Source organism: Lacerta agilis, chromosome 7 (assembly GCF_009819535.1).
Source record: "Lacerta agilis isolate rLacAgi1 chromosome 7, rLacAgi1.pri, whole genome shotgun sequence".
In the NCBI taxonomy this organism is placed as follows: domain Eukaryota; kingdom Metazoa; phylum Chordata; class Lepidosauria; order Squamata; family Lacertidae; genus Lacerta; species Lacerta agilis.
Window position 1 is genome coordinate 2233213 of NC_046318.1, and position 13407 is coordinate 2246619.

At 40.4% G+C, this 13407-nt stretch overlaps 1 protein-coding gene across 3 annotated transcripts in view; it reads left to right on the plus strand.

Annotated features, from left to right (window-relative positions):
• RALGAPA2 (Ral GTPase activating protein catalytic subunit alpha 2) overlaps positions 1-13407 on the plus strand; it is a 175859-nt gene that overhangs the window by 148913 nt on the left and 13539 nt on the right. For all 3 annotated transcript variants that reach the window (XM_033154123.1, XM_033154121.1, XM_033154122.1), the window contains one exon: positions 3503-3624. In XM_033154123.1, the coding sequence (XP_033010014.1) occupies positions 3503-3624 (122 nt within the window). The remainder of the gene's footprint in view (positions 1-3502; positions 3625-13407) is intronic.

Consider the following 13407-nt stretch of genomic DNA (forward strand, 5'->3'; position numbering starts at 1 on the left):
ACTCTACTGATTCAGTAAGTTGCTTTGAATATAGAGGAGTGGGACACAGAATAATAATTTAATGCATGCTATATAGGACATTAGGGGCGCAGGTCTAAACCACAGAGCCTAGGGCTTGCTGATCAGAAGGTCCGTGGTTCGAATCCCTGCGACGGGTTGAGCTCCCATTGCTCGGTCCCAGCTCCTGCCAACCTAGCAGTTCAAAAGCACATCAAGTGCAAATAGATAAATTGATACCGCTCTGGCAGGAAGGTAAACGGCATGACCCGGAAGCTGTCTGCGGACAAACGCCGGCTCCCTTGGCCTATAGAACGAGGTGAGCGTGCAACCCCAGAGTCGTCCAGGACTGGACCTAATAGTCAGGGGTATCTTTACTTTTACCTACCATATATAGGACATTAATATACTTTGACCCAAACCTGAAAGTGTGAATGGAGCAGGGGCGGAATTTGGGGGGAGTGACCTTTACCCCTCAAACTCATTCTTAATTTCCTATTTCAGATAAGTTATCTAAAGTTGCAGCTAAAGAGTGATTGTGTTGGAAGTTTCTTAGAAAAATATTAAGCAACTAAAGAAGACAAATTTAAAACTATTGCAGAACCATCTTATTTTTCCTGTATGTAAACTGCAGAATGATTATGTGGTACAAACAGAGCAAGTCATTACTTCTTGCATTGTTATTAAGCTATTGTGTTATCTGTTAAGGTATCATTCTACTTTGAGTTTTCTGCCTTTCATATAACCACCATAGGTTTGTGAAGTTTGTGACTGCAATCTTGTATTTAAACTACCGGTACCTGTGTTAAACAGATATGTTAATTCCAGTATTCATAGCTAAATGGCAGGTATTTGGAGGGTAGACTAAAGTTCATGTTGTCCCACACAGCATGACTCTCTCCTCTTTCCATTACCCTTGTCTCACTTTCTCCTCACTAATCTGTAAAAAATAATAATGTATTCTTCATCACAAGGGTGCCTCTAGGCATCATGTGGCTTAGTGGGGAAAATAGTTGCTATTCTTATTCCAGCAGACATCTACCCACCTAAAAAAAAGTACTGCTGTGAGTACCATGGGTAGTATTCATTGGGTGATGATTATCAATAAAGTTAGCAAAGAGTAGACCTTAGTTTGTCTCCCTGTTACAGAAAACAGTATAAAACTATCTGTGTTCTTGGTTAACAAATGTCTACAAGACTAGTTATCTGGCACAGAATGGTCAGAAACCAGGATAAAACATTAACATGTTAAAGAAAGGGGGAATAAGAGGAATTGGGCAGTGTTGCTGTTGCAAGTTTCTCCCTACCTTGTGAGTGTGCAGGAAGGCTTTATTCAAATTGCTTTTTAATTGGAAAATCTCTCTGCTTTATGGTAAAAGAAACTGATCAATATATGCAAATATCTAGGTATTCAGCAAATTTGTTGATTTCCAAATATTGTCAGGAAGGGAAGCAGTTGCTCATCATTTTTTTTACTCATGAGCATTTTTATATGCTTTAACATTATTAATTTTAGTACAACTTGAATTAATTTGCCAGTCTTGCTGCCTTAGGGTGCAGTGTTTAAATTATACATGAGCATCTCCTCCATTTATTATGCTGGATATGAAGTCTTTTTCATAGGATTTTATTAGGCGCAGCATGAAAAGAATTTCCAGTTTATCTGCCTCCGTTGAACTGAGCCCATGAGCAGACTGCATACTACAAGGGCCAAAGAGGAATTGAGAGTGGATGGCAGGTCCACAGAGGTCCACAGGCTCAGGTGGTTTTCAGCCATAAGTTTAGCTTAGCTCTTCCAGTAATTTGTCACGCCTTGGTCTTCTCCTGCTGTGCCAGCACGTGCCAGCTTAGTGACAGAAAGTCTGTGCACCAGACGGCCACTCAGGCCTAACATCCTGCTGTTCAGGACCAGCGGCTTGCTGTGTCAGTGTGGAATAGAGAGCCCTGGCAACAGCCAAGTGCTGTGCAGAATAAGCATGTTCATAATGAGATGTGAATGGCATCAGTCAGTCCCTTTAGACTAGGTGCTAGGCGTGTGCCTCCTCTCATAGGAAGTTTGGGAGCCTATTCATTCACAAGAGTCACCAGGAGTTCAGCCTAGAACAGTGAAGCCACCCCAAATACACCGAGGCCGATGCTTGTACTGTCTGGAATGGGGTTTGAAAGCAAATAAAAATAACATCAGGTACATTTTGCAGAATACCATGCTCACTTTCATTCCTAAAGACACAAAGTTATTTGAAATACGTTTTCACTTTGGGGCCCTTCCATGTCAGGTTCCTTAATGTGGTGATCAGTTAACTTGGATACTGCACAGTATAACTGAAAAGGACTGCTGTGATTGTCCTCAAGGACATACCTTTCAAACAATGTAGTATTGCTTTGTTAAGCCTTACATTCCGTGTGCTACATCAATGATCACAACACTTTTCAGTTCAGATGATAGTGGTCACATAAAACTGAGCACTTTTCTCATATTTAAAAATACTAGGAAACTCTGGAAACTTGTGTTTAAACTGAGTGACAGGGAATGTCATTTCATACAGGCTGTTTTGAGTGTTTAATTCACAAAGTTGTATGTGAGATATTTCAATCCGTTGTAGGTTTTTTTTCAAAATGTTACCCTGTTGTTTGAAGTGCACGATTCCCCTTCAAAGAAAACAGAAGCTGCACACAAAGAGAGAGATTTGCTCTCCCCTCTTCGAAAAGCTATCACAAGCAGGGGTCCTATTAAGACAGCTGGAAAGTTGCTTCAGCTTGTTACGCTTGTAAGTTTTATTGGTGACTGGTTTTTGATTATGCATTTGAATGGTGTGTGTTCCAGGTTGCCGCGTTTTAATTAAAAGGCAATACTGTTGGTTTTAGATGCTTTGTTGTCAGCATAATTAAGACTGAAGTGTATACACGCTCTACTTTAAAAAAAAAAAAAAGAGAGAGAACTGAATCCATCAAGAAATAAGAAATTTCAGGTGCATCAAATTAATCTTCTGGAAAACCTTTAAATATGACTTTATTATACTTTTGTATACTTCAATATTCTTATGAATAATAGGTGTTTTCATACTTTAATTTTTCTCATCCTTTTCCTTCTATAATCTGTTGCACAAGTTTAAATATATTTACATTTTGAAAAAATGATCTATTATATAGGAAAAATTTATGTGGGGCTTCTGTTGAGTTTATTGGCTATGGCAATTTTCCTTATGGTTACATAATTATTTTCATTTATCATTTATAAAGGGCTCATATTTATTTTGTCAATCAGCCTTTTTAATGAAAAATGAAAAAATACTACATTCATATAGTGTTTATATTAAGCTGTCAGAAAAAAATGTTAGGTTTTTTTTTGAAAAATACATTTTATTGAAGTCCTTAGAATCTTGTAGCTTTGTCAAAACTCTGACAACTGTGGCTTGATTTTATTTGGAAAATGCATAGGTTGAATATAAGTTTGTTTGGCTTTGTATCTGTAAGCGTATGCATTTCCTTAACCTGCTTCCAACAGTTATGAGGAAAGAGCTTTGTATCTTGAAGCAATAATCCACAACCACAAAGAAGCAATGACATTTGAGGATTTTGCTGCTCAGGTCTTCTCTCCCTCTCCCAGTTACTCCCTTAGTGGATGTGGTAAGTCTCATCATGTTGTTGTTTTTATTATTATTATTTTAACCACTGAGAAGCACTTGAGCAGCAGATGTACACCTGCTTTTCACTGATAAATGGTTGCAAATTTAAGAAGAGCTTTCTCCCTCTGAATTAGCTAATGAATATCAAAAGAAATGATGACATTCATTTTAATTTGTTTTGCATCAGAGCTGTTCACTCAGTTCCTTTCTTCAGCTATCCTGTTAACCCCTGAATCTAGCAAGGTTAATGAACTTTCTCTCACTAATGTGTTCTGGTTCATTCAGGAGTGTGGGCTTCTTGCTGAGCTGAGAATATGTTGTGGAAAAGCTATTCGTGAATCAGTGCATGCTAATCGAAAAATAGTTCCTCACAGTAGAAGCCATTGCTACTAATGCTAAATGGGGATTATGCTTCTGCAATGCTCGGACCAAGGATTAACACTGGTGGGGGTGGGGTGTAAGGGCAGTGTTTTGTCAGACAATCGTAGTGCCAGTATGTGTGCATTCTACACATCACAAAGCTTTCAAAGTTAGTTAAATGAGTTTATTTCAATTATATTTACATGTGTGCTTTTTAAAGAAACCTTTTGTTTTGAAGGTTCATTTCATAATCCATTCCTCTCGTGTAAAAGGAGAACACGAGGTTAACTAGATGGATTTCTAAACATAAATTCCTTTATTCCCTGTTTATACCCGTTTTGTGAAACTGACTGTTTCTAATTATATTATGATGCTGCATTGGATTGTTGATGGATTATCTCAAACCCTGGTGAATGTTCTGCGTGTCTGTTTTCTTTCTCTCGTTCTAACTGATCTTTATATCTGAACTAAGAAATATAACAGAAATTAAATTTACTGAAATGAATCACTTGACAAATAGAATCAGACATGCATCACTGTTTAACATTACTGGCTTCAGTCCTTGAGCTTTTCGAGCTTTGTTAAGAGATAAGAGGTATTTGCGTGTACTTGTACTGGTCGCCAATAGCAGCAGGCAGAAGGCTTTGCAGATAAGCAAGCTGGCAGAAGCAAAGAGGAACCCGTGCTATTTACATAATCACACCTCTGCTTCCTGGAGAGGCGTCAAGAGACAGGAATGGCCTCTATTGATCTTTGTTGAACTGGAATACTAAACAACATTAGAAAAGCTTATAAGTAAAGCTTTGATTAATATTTTCTTTATTAAAAATGTGGAGCAGCTATGAAATAAACCACACACACAAATACTCTTGAGACAAAATTGTGTCATTTGTTGCATAAAAGTATAATTCTTATATTAATTTGGATATTATCAAGAAATTTAGCTGGTTACACAAATTGAAAATAATAAAAAGCTCTGATTTTTTTTTAATCACCTATTTTAATTCACTTATCATAGCTACCTTTGTGTAATTCTAGTATGTATTGGACATTGTGAAATAATAAAAGTAGATTCATTGGGGTCAGTGAACTAAGAACCAGTCTTGTATCCTGCTTCAGATTAATACAAGATGTTAAATAACACCTGTGTGTTTTGTATACAGTAATTCCCTTTTGCCATTCTGAGGTTTAAGTAGCTGGTCCTTATGGAGTGAGGCTCAACTGCCTACACTAGTTAGAAAATCATTGATCCAGCACTACTACTGTCCATTTTTGTGCATTTAACTTTTTTAAAAGCCTTAAATGTTTAATATCCCACCAAATCAAAACTTTACAACAACTTGCAATTTATATTTACAACAACTTGCAACAATGTTATAAAAAGATAACTAAAATAGCAGCACAAGCCAGCAGCATTAAACAGATTTAAAGAAGATTAGAAGTCTGGCACCAGAAACACATAAGGATTTGGCTCTGCATGAACCTTGTTAGGGAACAAATTCCAGAAATGGGATGCACCACTGAAAAGGCCAGTTTCCCCAGCTGCCATTTCTCATCTCCAAAGGCAGAGTTGGAGAACACAGGATTGACAATGACTTCAATATTCAGGTGGATTCCTATGGCATTAGAGGATCGTTTAGATATGCAGATCCTAAATCATAACCAGATTCTAAATCTCAGGGTTTCTAGAGCAGTAGAGTATTAAAAAGGGGGTGTTCAAATGCAGAAATTTAGCTGCATCTAGATAAGAAGCTATTTTATAACAGAAGTCATAAGCTTTTTTTCTGAACCCAAGTTCTGAAAGTATAATGAAGAAATTCAGTTGAGCAGTTAAATTTAATCCTATAAAATTCTAATCCATATGTGTGCCTTCATTTAACTTTATTTTGTAAGAGTGTTCAGTGCTTGGTGGGCTAAATACAACGTGGGGCGGAGAGAGGCTGTGGGCAAAATGCTCCTAGCTGCAGCTCCTCCTGGGAGGGGGAGGAGAGGCTGTGGGCGCACGAGTGAAAATGCGAGGCTCCTTCTGCACCCCGCCCCCTTGGGACATGCCCCGCCCCTGGCCCTGGGTGGTGTTTGGACAGACTCCACCACTGGCTAAATATATACGTAAACAGCATGGTGGAACCCACTTGTGTCAGAAAACATGAGGATAACTTAAAATGCACATGTATTATGTAGAAGATGCATAAAAGTTTCTCTATGATACATGATTTTAGTGTTTTTATATTTCACCCAGTTAGTTGACTATATGCTAAATATGAGTTAGCAGAGCAGCGCAAAGGGAATACTAAAAAGGATAATGCAATTCGAGACTGCATCAACGGAAGTAATGGTACCACTCTATTCTGCCCAGCCCACTGGGTTTAGCTCCCATAGTAAAAAACAGTATTTGTACTATAACAGCTAATACACACATGCATAATTGTGTAGTTGTGGTAAGCCTTAGTAACCAGAAACAATGTTCCATAAAAGTTCAAATAACTCAACAGTAACCAGATGTTGTTACCTGGAGTGGATGGAGTTGGTAATCTAAGTATGTCCAGTTGTCGGGGATGCTGAATGTAATCCAACAATATCTGGATTGTAATCCAGATTGAAGTGTTGTCAAGATGCAGATGACACCAGACTCCATATCTCTCTTCTATCTGAATTGGAAGAAGTGGTTGAGGTATTAGGCTGGTGTTTGGATCAGGCGATGGGCTGCATATAGGCCAATAAATTGAAGCTGAATGTTGAAAAGACACAGGGGTTCTGTTTTCTGAGTTTTCTTGTCTGCAAGATGGTGGGACAGCCTGTTCTGGATATAGATGCTCCTGGAGGCTCAGCAGTGCCTTTTTCCAGCTACATCAGGTCTGCCATCTATAGCCCCTTTTGGACGGGAATGACTTTGCAACTGTGCTCCATGCTCCGGTTAGATTGGATTTTTGCAGTGCGCTGTATGTGGGGCTGCCCTTGAAAATGAGCAGGTCCAAAATGCAGCCACCAGAATACTGGCTGGGGTTCCATTTAGATAACATATGAACCATGTTTTAAAACAGGGGTAGGCAACCTAAGGCCCATGGGCCGGATCCGGCCTTCTCAATCCGGCCCGTGGACGGTCTGGGAATCAGTGTGTTTTTACATGAGTAGAATGTGTCCTTTTATTTAAAATGCATCTCTAGATTATTTGTGGGGCATGGGAATTCATTCATTTCCCCCCCCCCAAAAAAAATATAGTCTGGCCCACCACATGGTCTGAAGGATTTAAAACAACAGCAGTGGTTTCCAGTTTGTTTCAGGGCCTAATTCAAGGTGCTCATGTTCATGTTTAAAACTCTTAAGTCTCAGGCCTCAAATATCTGAAAGATATCCTTCCCTACAGACCCTCTCCGGTCTTAAGATCAGCAGAGGAGGCCCTCTTTGTAGTTCCCCTGCCTTCAGAAGCTCAGGGAAGAGGGCATCATTCTCTGGTAGCCCTCGGAAGTGGAACTCCCTCTTCTCAGAGGCGTCTGGCAACTTCACTATACTGTTTTTGGTGTGTGCCAAAGATACACCTCTTTAAGCCAACCTTTGGCACCTGAGGTGTATTTTTTTAGAACCCACCCTATTTTTGTGATTGTAAGTTGCTGTATACTGTGTTTAATATTGTATTTCACATTGTTGTAACCTGCCCCACCCTGGTACCTTAGGGTGAAGGGATAACAATATAGCACGGCAAGGCACAACGTTGGCTACTCCTGAAATAACTTGATGCAGAGCTACATAATAGAACATTTTAACCTAAAATTCATGTGCCAAAGTTATGTGGCTTCTGAAAAGCCATATCCAAAACCACATTTTTAATATGTAAATTATAGTTGGTCTTTCAGAGGGTTAACTGAAATGGGCACACTTGACTGCTGAGAAGACTGATCTAATCACAGTCATATCCAAGTGCATCTGTTCATCATGAGGTCATTCACGTGCATGCTAATGATTTGAAAAATAAAGAATAATGCTCAGAGAAAATAAAGCTAATGCAACTCTTTTGCCAGTTGCAGAAGCAAGATACACGCTCTGACTGCTGTCACCAAACTTAAGAAGAAACTGTGGAATTCACTGTAATTTGCTGATAAATAACGTTTACTATTACAGCATAATTGAATAGCATAGTTGTTTTGTGGATCTATGGATATCACATACAACGTTCATGAAGACTTATGTTAAATGCAAATTTGACTGCCCAGACTGCTAGGTTGTTTTTGCTTTAACATGATAAAAGATTTATTCCCCTATTTCTAACACATTAAAGCAAAACATACTTATTTAAGTATATCCTACATAATAATTAGCTCTATTCTTTGGATACTTAATTATAGCACGGCAAACGTCATTTGTTTTAAAGGAATATTGCCGTTTCTAAATATTGTTGTTGGAGTTTGTAATTAATTTAAATTCTAAGTTTTTTCCCCTTCTCTCAGCTGTACTCTTAACCAAGCAGGTGTTAATTTAGCTCGTGCAGCTTCAAGCTGACTGAATAATTTGATAGTGTTTTTTCACAGCACAGTTTATCAATCTAAATAAGCTTTCTCCTAATAAAATGGCTGCTTTTAGGCTTGTAGGCTAGGTGCAATACTGACTGCTCGTTTTGGATGATACATTTGTTGCCCTTCCAGAAAACCTATTTATTTAGCATTCATCCTGATTCGCTAGCACAAAGCTTATGTAGAGGTTATTCCGCATTCATTCTGATTTCTATATGGGTCAGTTATACTACAATGAGCATTTGTCCAGCCTTTATCCTGATTTGATGTGTGTACAGGTATTTCTATAAGTCATTTGTTCAGTCCACACTTTTCAACACATTTCTCCATCACTTTCCAAACTGCAAAAAATCCAGATTTTGTTTAAAAGTCGATTTATTGAGTTAGGGCAATATAATTATTTAATCCACTTTAGATGCAGAAATATATGCTTGAATCTGACCTGAAAAATAGTGATATTCTGGAGGCTTCCCTGCTGCTTTGTTGATTGCTACCAAACAACGCTCAAATTATGGGGAAAGGTAAGGAGGCCCTTAATGAAAAATACAATTTCATCTTCTGACTCCTCCAAAGTAGGCAATTTGTGCCCCATGGCTTCCGTATCAATAGTTAATGGGTCTGTCTCCCCCTCCACCACCCAGTAATTCAGCTACTGAATGATACAGAAAACCAAATTCTATAAAAATGCAAGCATAATATTACGTGAACAAAACATATAATACAGACAGCCCCTCGTTTACACGTGTTCAGTATGCGTGCGACCATGTATATTGTGCCAAACCTGGAAGTGACCTGGAAATTTCGTAAAGAGGTCACTGAAACGTCACTAAAAGAGAGGGGTGGGGCAGAATGAGGTGTTTTCTGGCTTTTAGAATTATATGCAATTTCACTGCCCACCCCCCGCTGTGCCTCGGAACGTAAATCCCCATGTAAAAGGGGGGGGGGGGCTGCCTGTACTACAATACATTCAGAATCACTTGTTTCCCAACATCAGCTCTTTGTATAAACTAAGCATGTTGATGGGGAGTGATAATGTGCCCACTGGCCCTGCTCCTGGTGTTGGATGCCATGGCATCTGAAAGGAAGTCTGTCTATGCATAGGCTCTCCCATAGGCAGCTGTGTAAGTTCCACTTTTTAGAGCTCAGGTATGGGGCCAGCAGGTGCCATTCCCCTTCCATGCATTTAGTTCTACATGTAGCCAACATGGTGCCCTTCAGATGTTGTTGGAAACCAGCTCCCATCAGCCCTAGCCAGCACGGAGGGCACCACATTGGCTCACCTGGATTTAGCCTATGCATGGAGGTTACCTTGTAAAAAGAGCATAGAGTTAAATGCTTGAAGGATCAGGTCTTCCTAAAGCTGGAAGGTATATTCTTACACAAGAAGCTAGGCATTAATTTCATTCTCCCTGTTTGTCATTTTTCCAACATTAAATTCAGTTCACATTTCTGCAGCAATTTGCGATTTATTTAATTTTAATTGCACCATTTTCATGAGAATTTCTCCTAATAAACACATTTTTGTATGCATTTTTGAGAAGTGTGCACATTTTTGCAAGCAATTTCTACTATATAATGCATTTTTATGCTATTTTCATTAGTAGTAGTGGTGGTGGTGGTGGTAGTAAAAAGACATTCAGAATTGTGCCACAAATCTGGCTCTTACCAGTAATTTCTACCAACACAAATAGAGAAACACAAGGTAACAGCAAAAAACACAGAAACTCGCATGATGTAGTAAAATTCTTTCTGTGGCTAAACTCAAATATTTTTCATGGGGAACCTTATATAGAGGTAATATAATGTGAACAATATCCTCTATAGCTGTTTTACAAAATACACAGAAACACTGTTCCAAAGGCAGTTCCCTCTACTGGCCATCCAGAAAAGCAGAGGTCACAACACTCAGTCTTTATTCTGTAAGAGCAATTCTCCATGGAACCAAAATAATTAAATATTATTTTTATTTTTATGTACATCTCATCCTTTTATATGCATTTTTATAAACATTGGTTGGAAAACTGCATCACAAAATTTAGATAAGTGTGGATGTTGAAGGATAGGTGTGTTTTTTGTTCTCATATTGTTTTGGAAAGTATAAATTTGAAAAACTCAGTTTTAAATGTAAACTGAATCAAATTTCTCCCCCATCCCTGCAAGCAGCCAATGTGCCAACTCAAATGTGTTGTTTATGGCATGGTGCAGTCTTCCCATGCAAGTGTGTTATCTCAAAATTTGCAGCGGGGTCTATTCATAAATCCCATCTCTCCATTAGGATTATATCATAGAGAAGGATTCTAAGTTTTATGCTTAGAGAGGGGCTTCAAGCACCCCATGCAAATGTTGAGATAGTGGTAGGCAGGTACTATATTTGCACAAGGAGTTACCACATGTGCAAGAGCTTTTCCATTTGCTTACTTCTCATTTTTCATTATTCTCGTGAGGTTTTAGAAGTACCTGGGATCAGTGTTAAGCAAGATGATGGCCAATAAATTGAAGTTAAGTCCAAACAAGATAGCTGACTTAGATTTGATGGTGGTATTTAGTCAGGGGATGTATTCCCCCAGAAAGAGCAGATCTGCAGATTGGGACTGCAGCTTTATTGCTGGATGCCAGAGTAGAATGCAGAAAGTCCCAGCAGCTTGGTCTGGTTTGCCAAATGTGGTTTCTCCTGTACAGAGGCATAGTGTGGGAAGGGCTGGGGAAGCCGTCGCCCCGGGCACAGTTTTTGGAAGGGCAGAGAGCATTGTGAGCCACTGCGTCCTTCTTAACCGCCCTCCAGTTGGAGGGCACCCAAGACAAGCACAGCAGCTCAGGTGCCCTGAAAGCCCAGCGCCACTCGCAAAAGCAGCACAGGGCTGGACTCACAGGGCACCCGAACGCCTACGTCCCCCCAGCCACCCTCTGGTGGCCGAGAAGGATACAACAGGCACATGCCAGCCCCATGCTGGCACCACAAGCGGGCAGTGCTGGGCTCACAGGGCACTTGAGCTGCCACATCCCTTCCAGCTGTCCTCCAGCTGGAGGGCACCTGAGAGGGACACAGCAAACCAGGTGCCCTGCAAGCCCAGCACTTCCCACAAAAGTAGCACAGGGCAGGGCCCGCCCGCCCACCGGATCCCTCTCAGCCGCCCTCCAGGTGGAGGGAACCCAAGGTCACAGTTGCTCCGGCGGTGTTTCCTGCCCCCACGGTGCAGCATGCACCCACCTGCCCCAGGCACCTGTCCCAGGCGCCCGCGGGGCACTCTCCGCCACTGTACAGAGGTATCTGAGCTACACCCAGAAGAGATTACTACTATGTGTAGAATAGATTACTATGAGGATGCCCTTGAAGACTTTCTGGAATTTTTGCTTAGTTCAGAATGCTTTTGCTAGACTGCTAACCGGGGACAACTTTGAAACCAATTCAGTCAGGTTTGAAAAATCTTCACTGGCTACCAGTCTGTTCCTGGGCACAATTTTACGTAAGAATCCGAGTACCTCCAGAACCAGCTCCTTCTGTATGTGCCTGCCTGATCCGTGACATCTTTGTTCAAAGCCTTTACTAGTTGCCACCCATTTAATATCTGATAGCAGGGGCACCAAGAAAAAAGGTCCTTTGGTTATGGAGTCCACCCAGAAAGTTCATTGGTGCAGACTTTGGTATCTGTTTGGTGACAGGCAAAAACCTTTTTTTTTTCCTCCATTGCATGACATTCTGAGTGTACATCTACTGTTTTTTTCTTGTTAAGAAACCCTGATAGTATTCATACTTAAGGATGGGGGTACAAATCTTACCATAAATAACTAAATAAATGAAGAACTCGATCCAATGTTGTAAAAATTGTGAATCCCATGCTAGGGATCATTCAGGAAGGAATTGAAAATAAAGCTGCCATTATACAAATCTCTGTTCAGTTCTGGTCACCTCCCTTTAAAAAGGATATTGTAGAGTTGGAAAAGCACAACAAAAATGTTCATGGGACTGAATCAACTCCCTTTTGAGATAAGGTTGCAACATTTGGGTCTTTTTAGCTTAGAGAAGAGGCAAGTAAGAGGAGGCACGGGGGACTTTCTGGTGCTGAATTGGGGAAGGAAGATGTGCTGCAAGGAGTGAAGAGGCAGGAGAAGGACCATTGTGTGATGTTTGAAGGCACCCATAACTTTTTAAGACAGTCTGAACTAAATTCCATCCATGAAGTTATGACATCCCACAGGCAGTTTAGTCTTCAGAGTATTCATATGCATGGGTGCAATGGAACTCTGGGCTATTAGACACGTTCTGTCTGTACAAGCATTGCAGCTGGCCAGATGGAACCACCCCTCTCCTCCCCAACAATGTTCTGTGGGTTCTTCTGAATGCCCCCCGCCTGAAACGATTTCAGGAGGTGTGAGAGAAGGAGAGGGGAATAAGCTTCATTGTGCAATTAAGGGAATCCACCCCATGTTCTTATTCTATGTATTTGGGGGGGGGGGACATTACAGTGGTACCTCAGGTTAAGAACTTAATTCGTTCTGGAGGTCCGTTCTTAACATGAAACCATTCTTAACCTTTGGTACCACTTTAGCTAATGGGGCCTCCCACTCCCACTGCGCTGCCGCTGCGCAATTTCTGTTCTCACCCTGAAGCAAAGTTCTTAACCCGAGGTACTATTTCTGGGTTAGCGGAGTCTGTAACCTGAAGCGTCTGTAGCCCGAGGTACCACTGTATTAAAGTAAGAAGGGGGTAGAAATCTGCTCTGTTAAGTATCCTGCCATCAATCTTTGCTTTGACTACCAATCCAAGCCAATATTTTTGTTGCAACTGCTTGATACTTCCAGGGTCATGTTTTCCACCATGTAACAAAGCCAGAGTATTATGGATATCCTATCAAAAGTCACCACAACCAAATTATTTAGCTGCAGATATAATATATTGGTTGCATCTTTTGAAAAAGCCT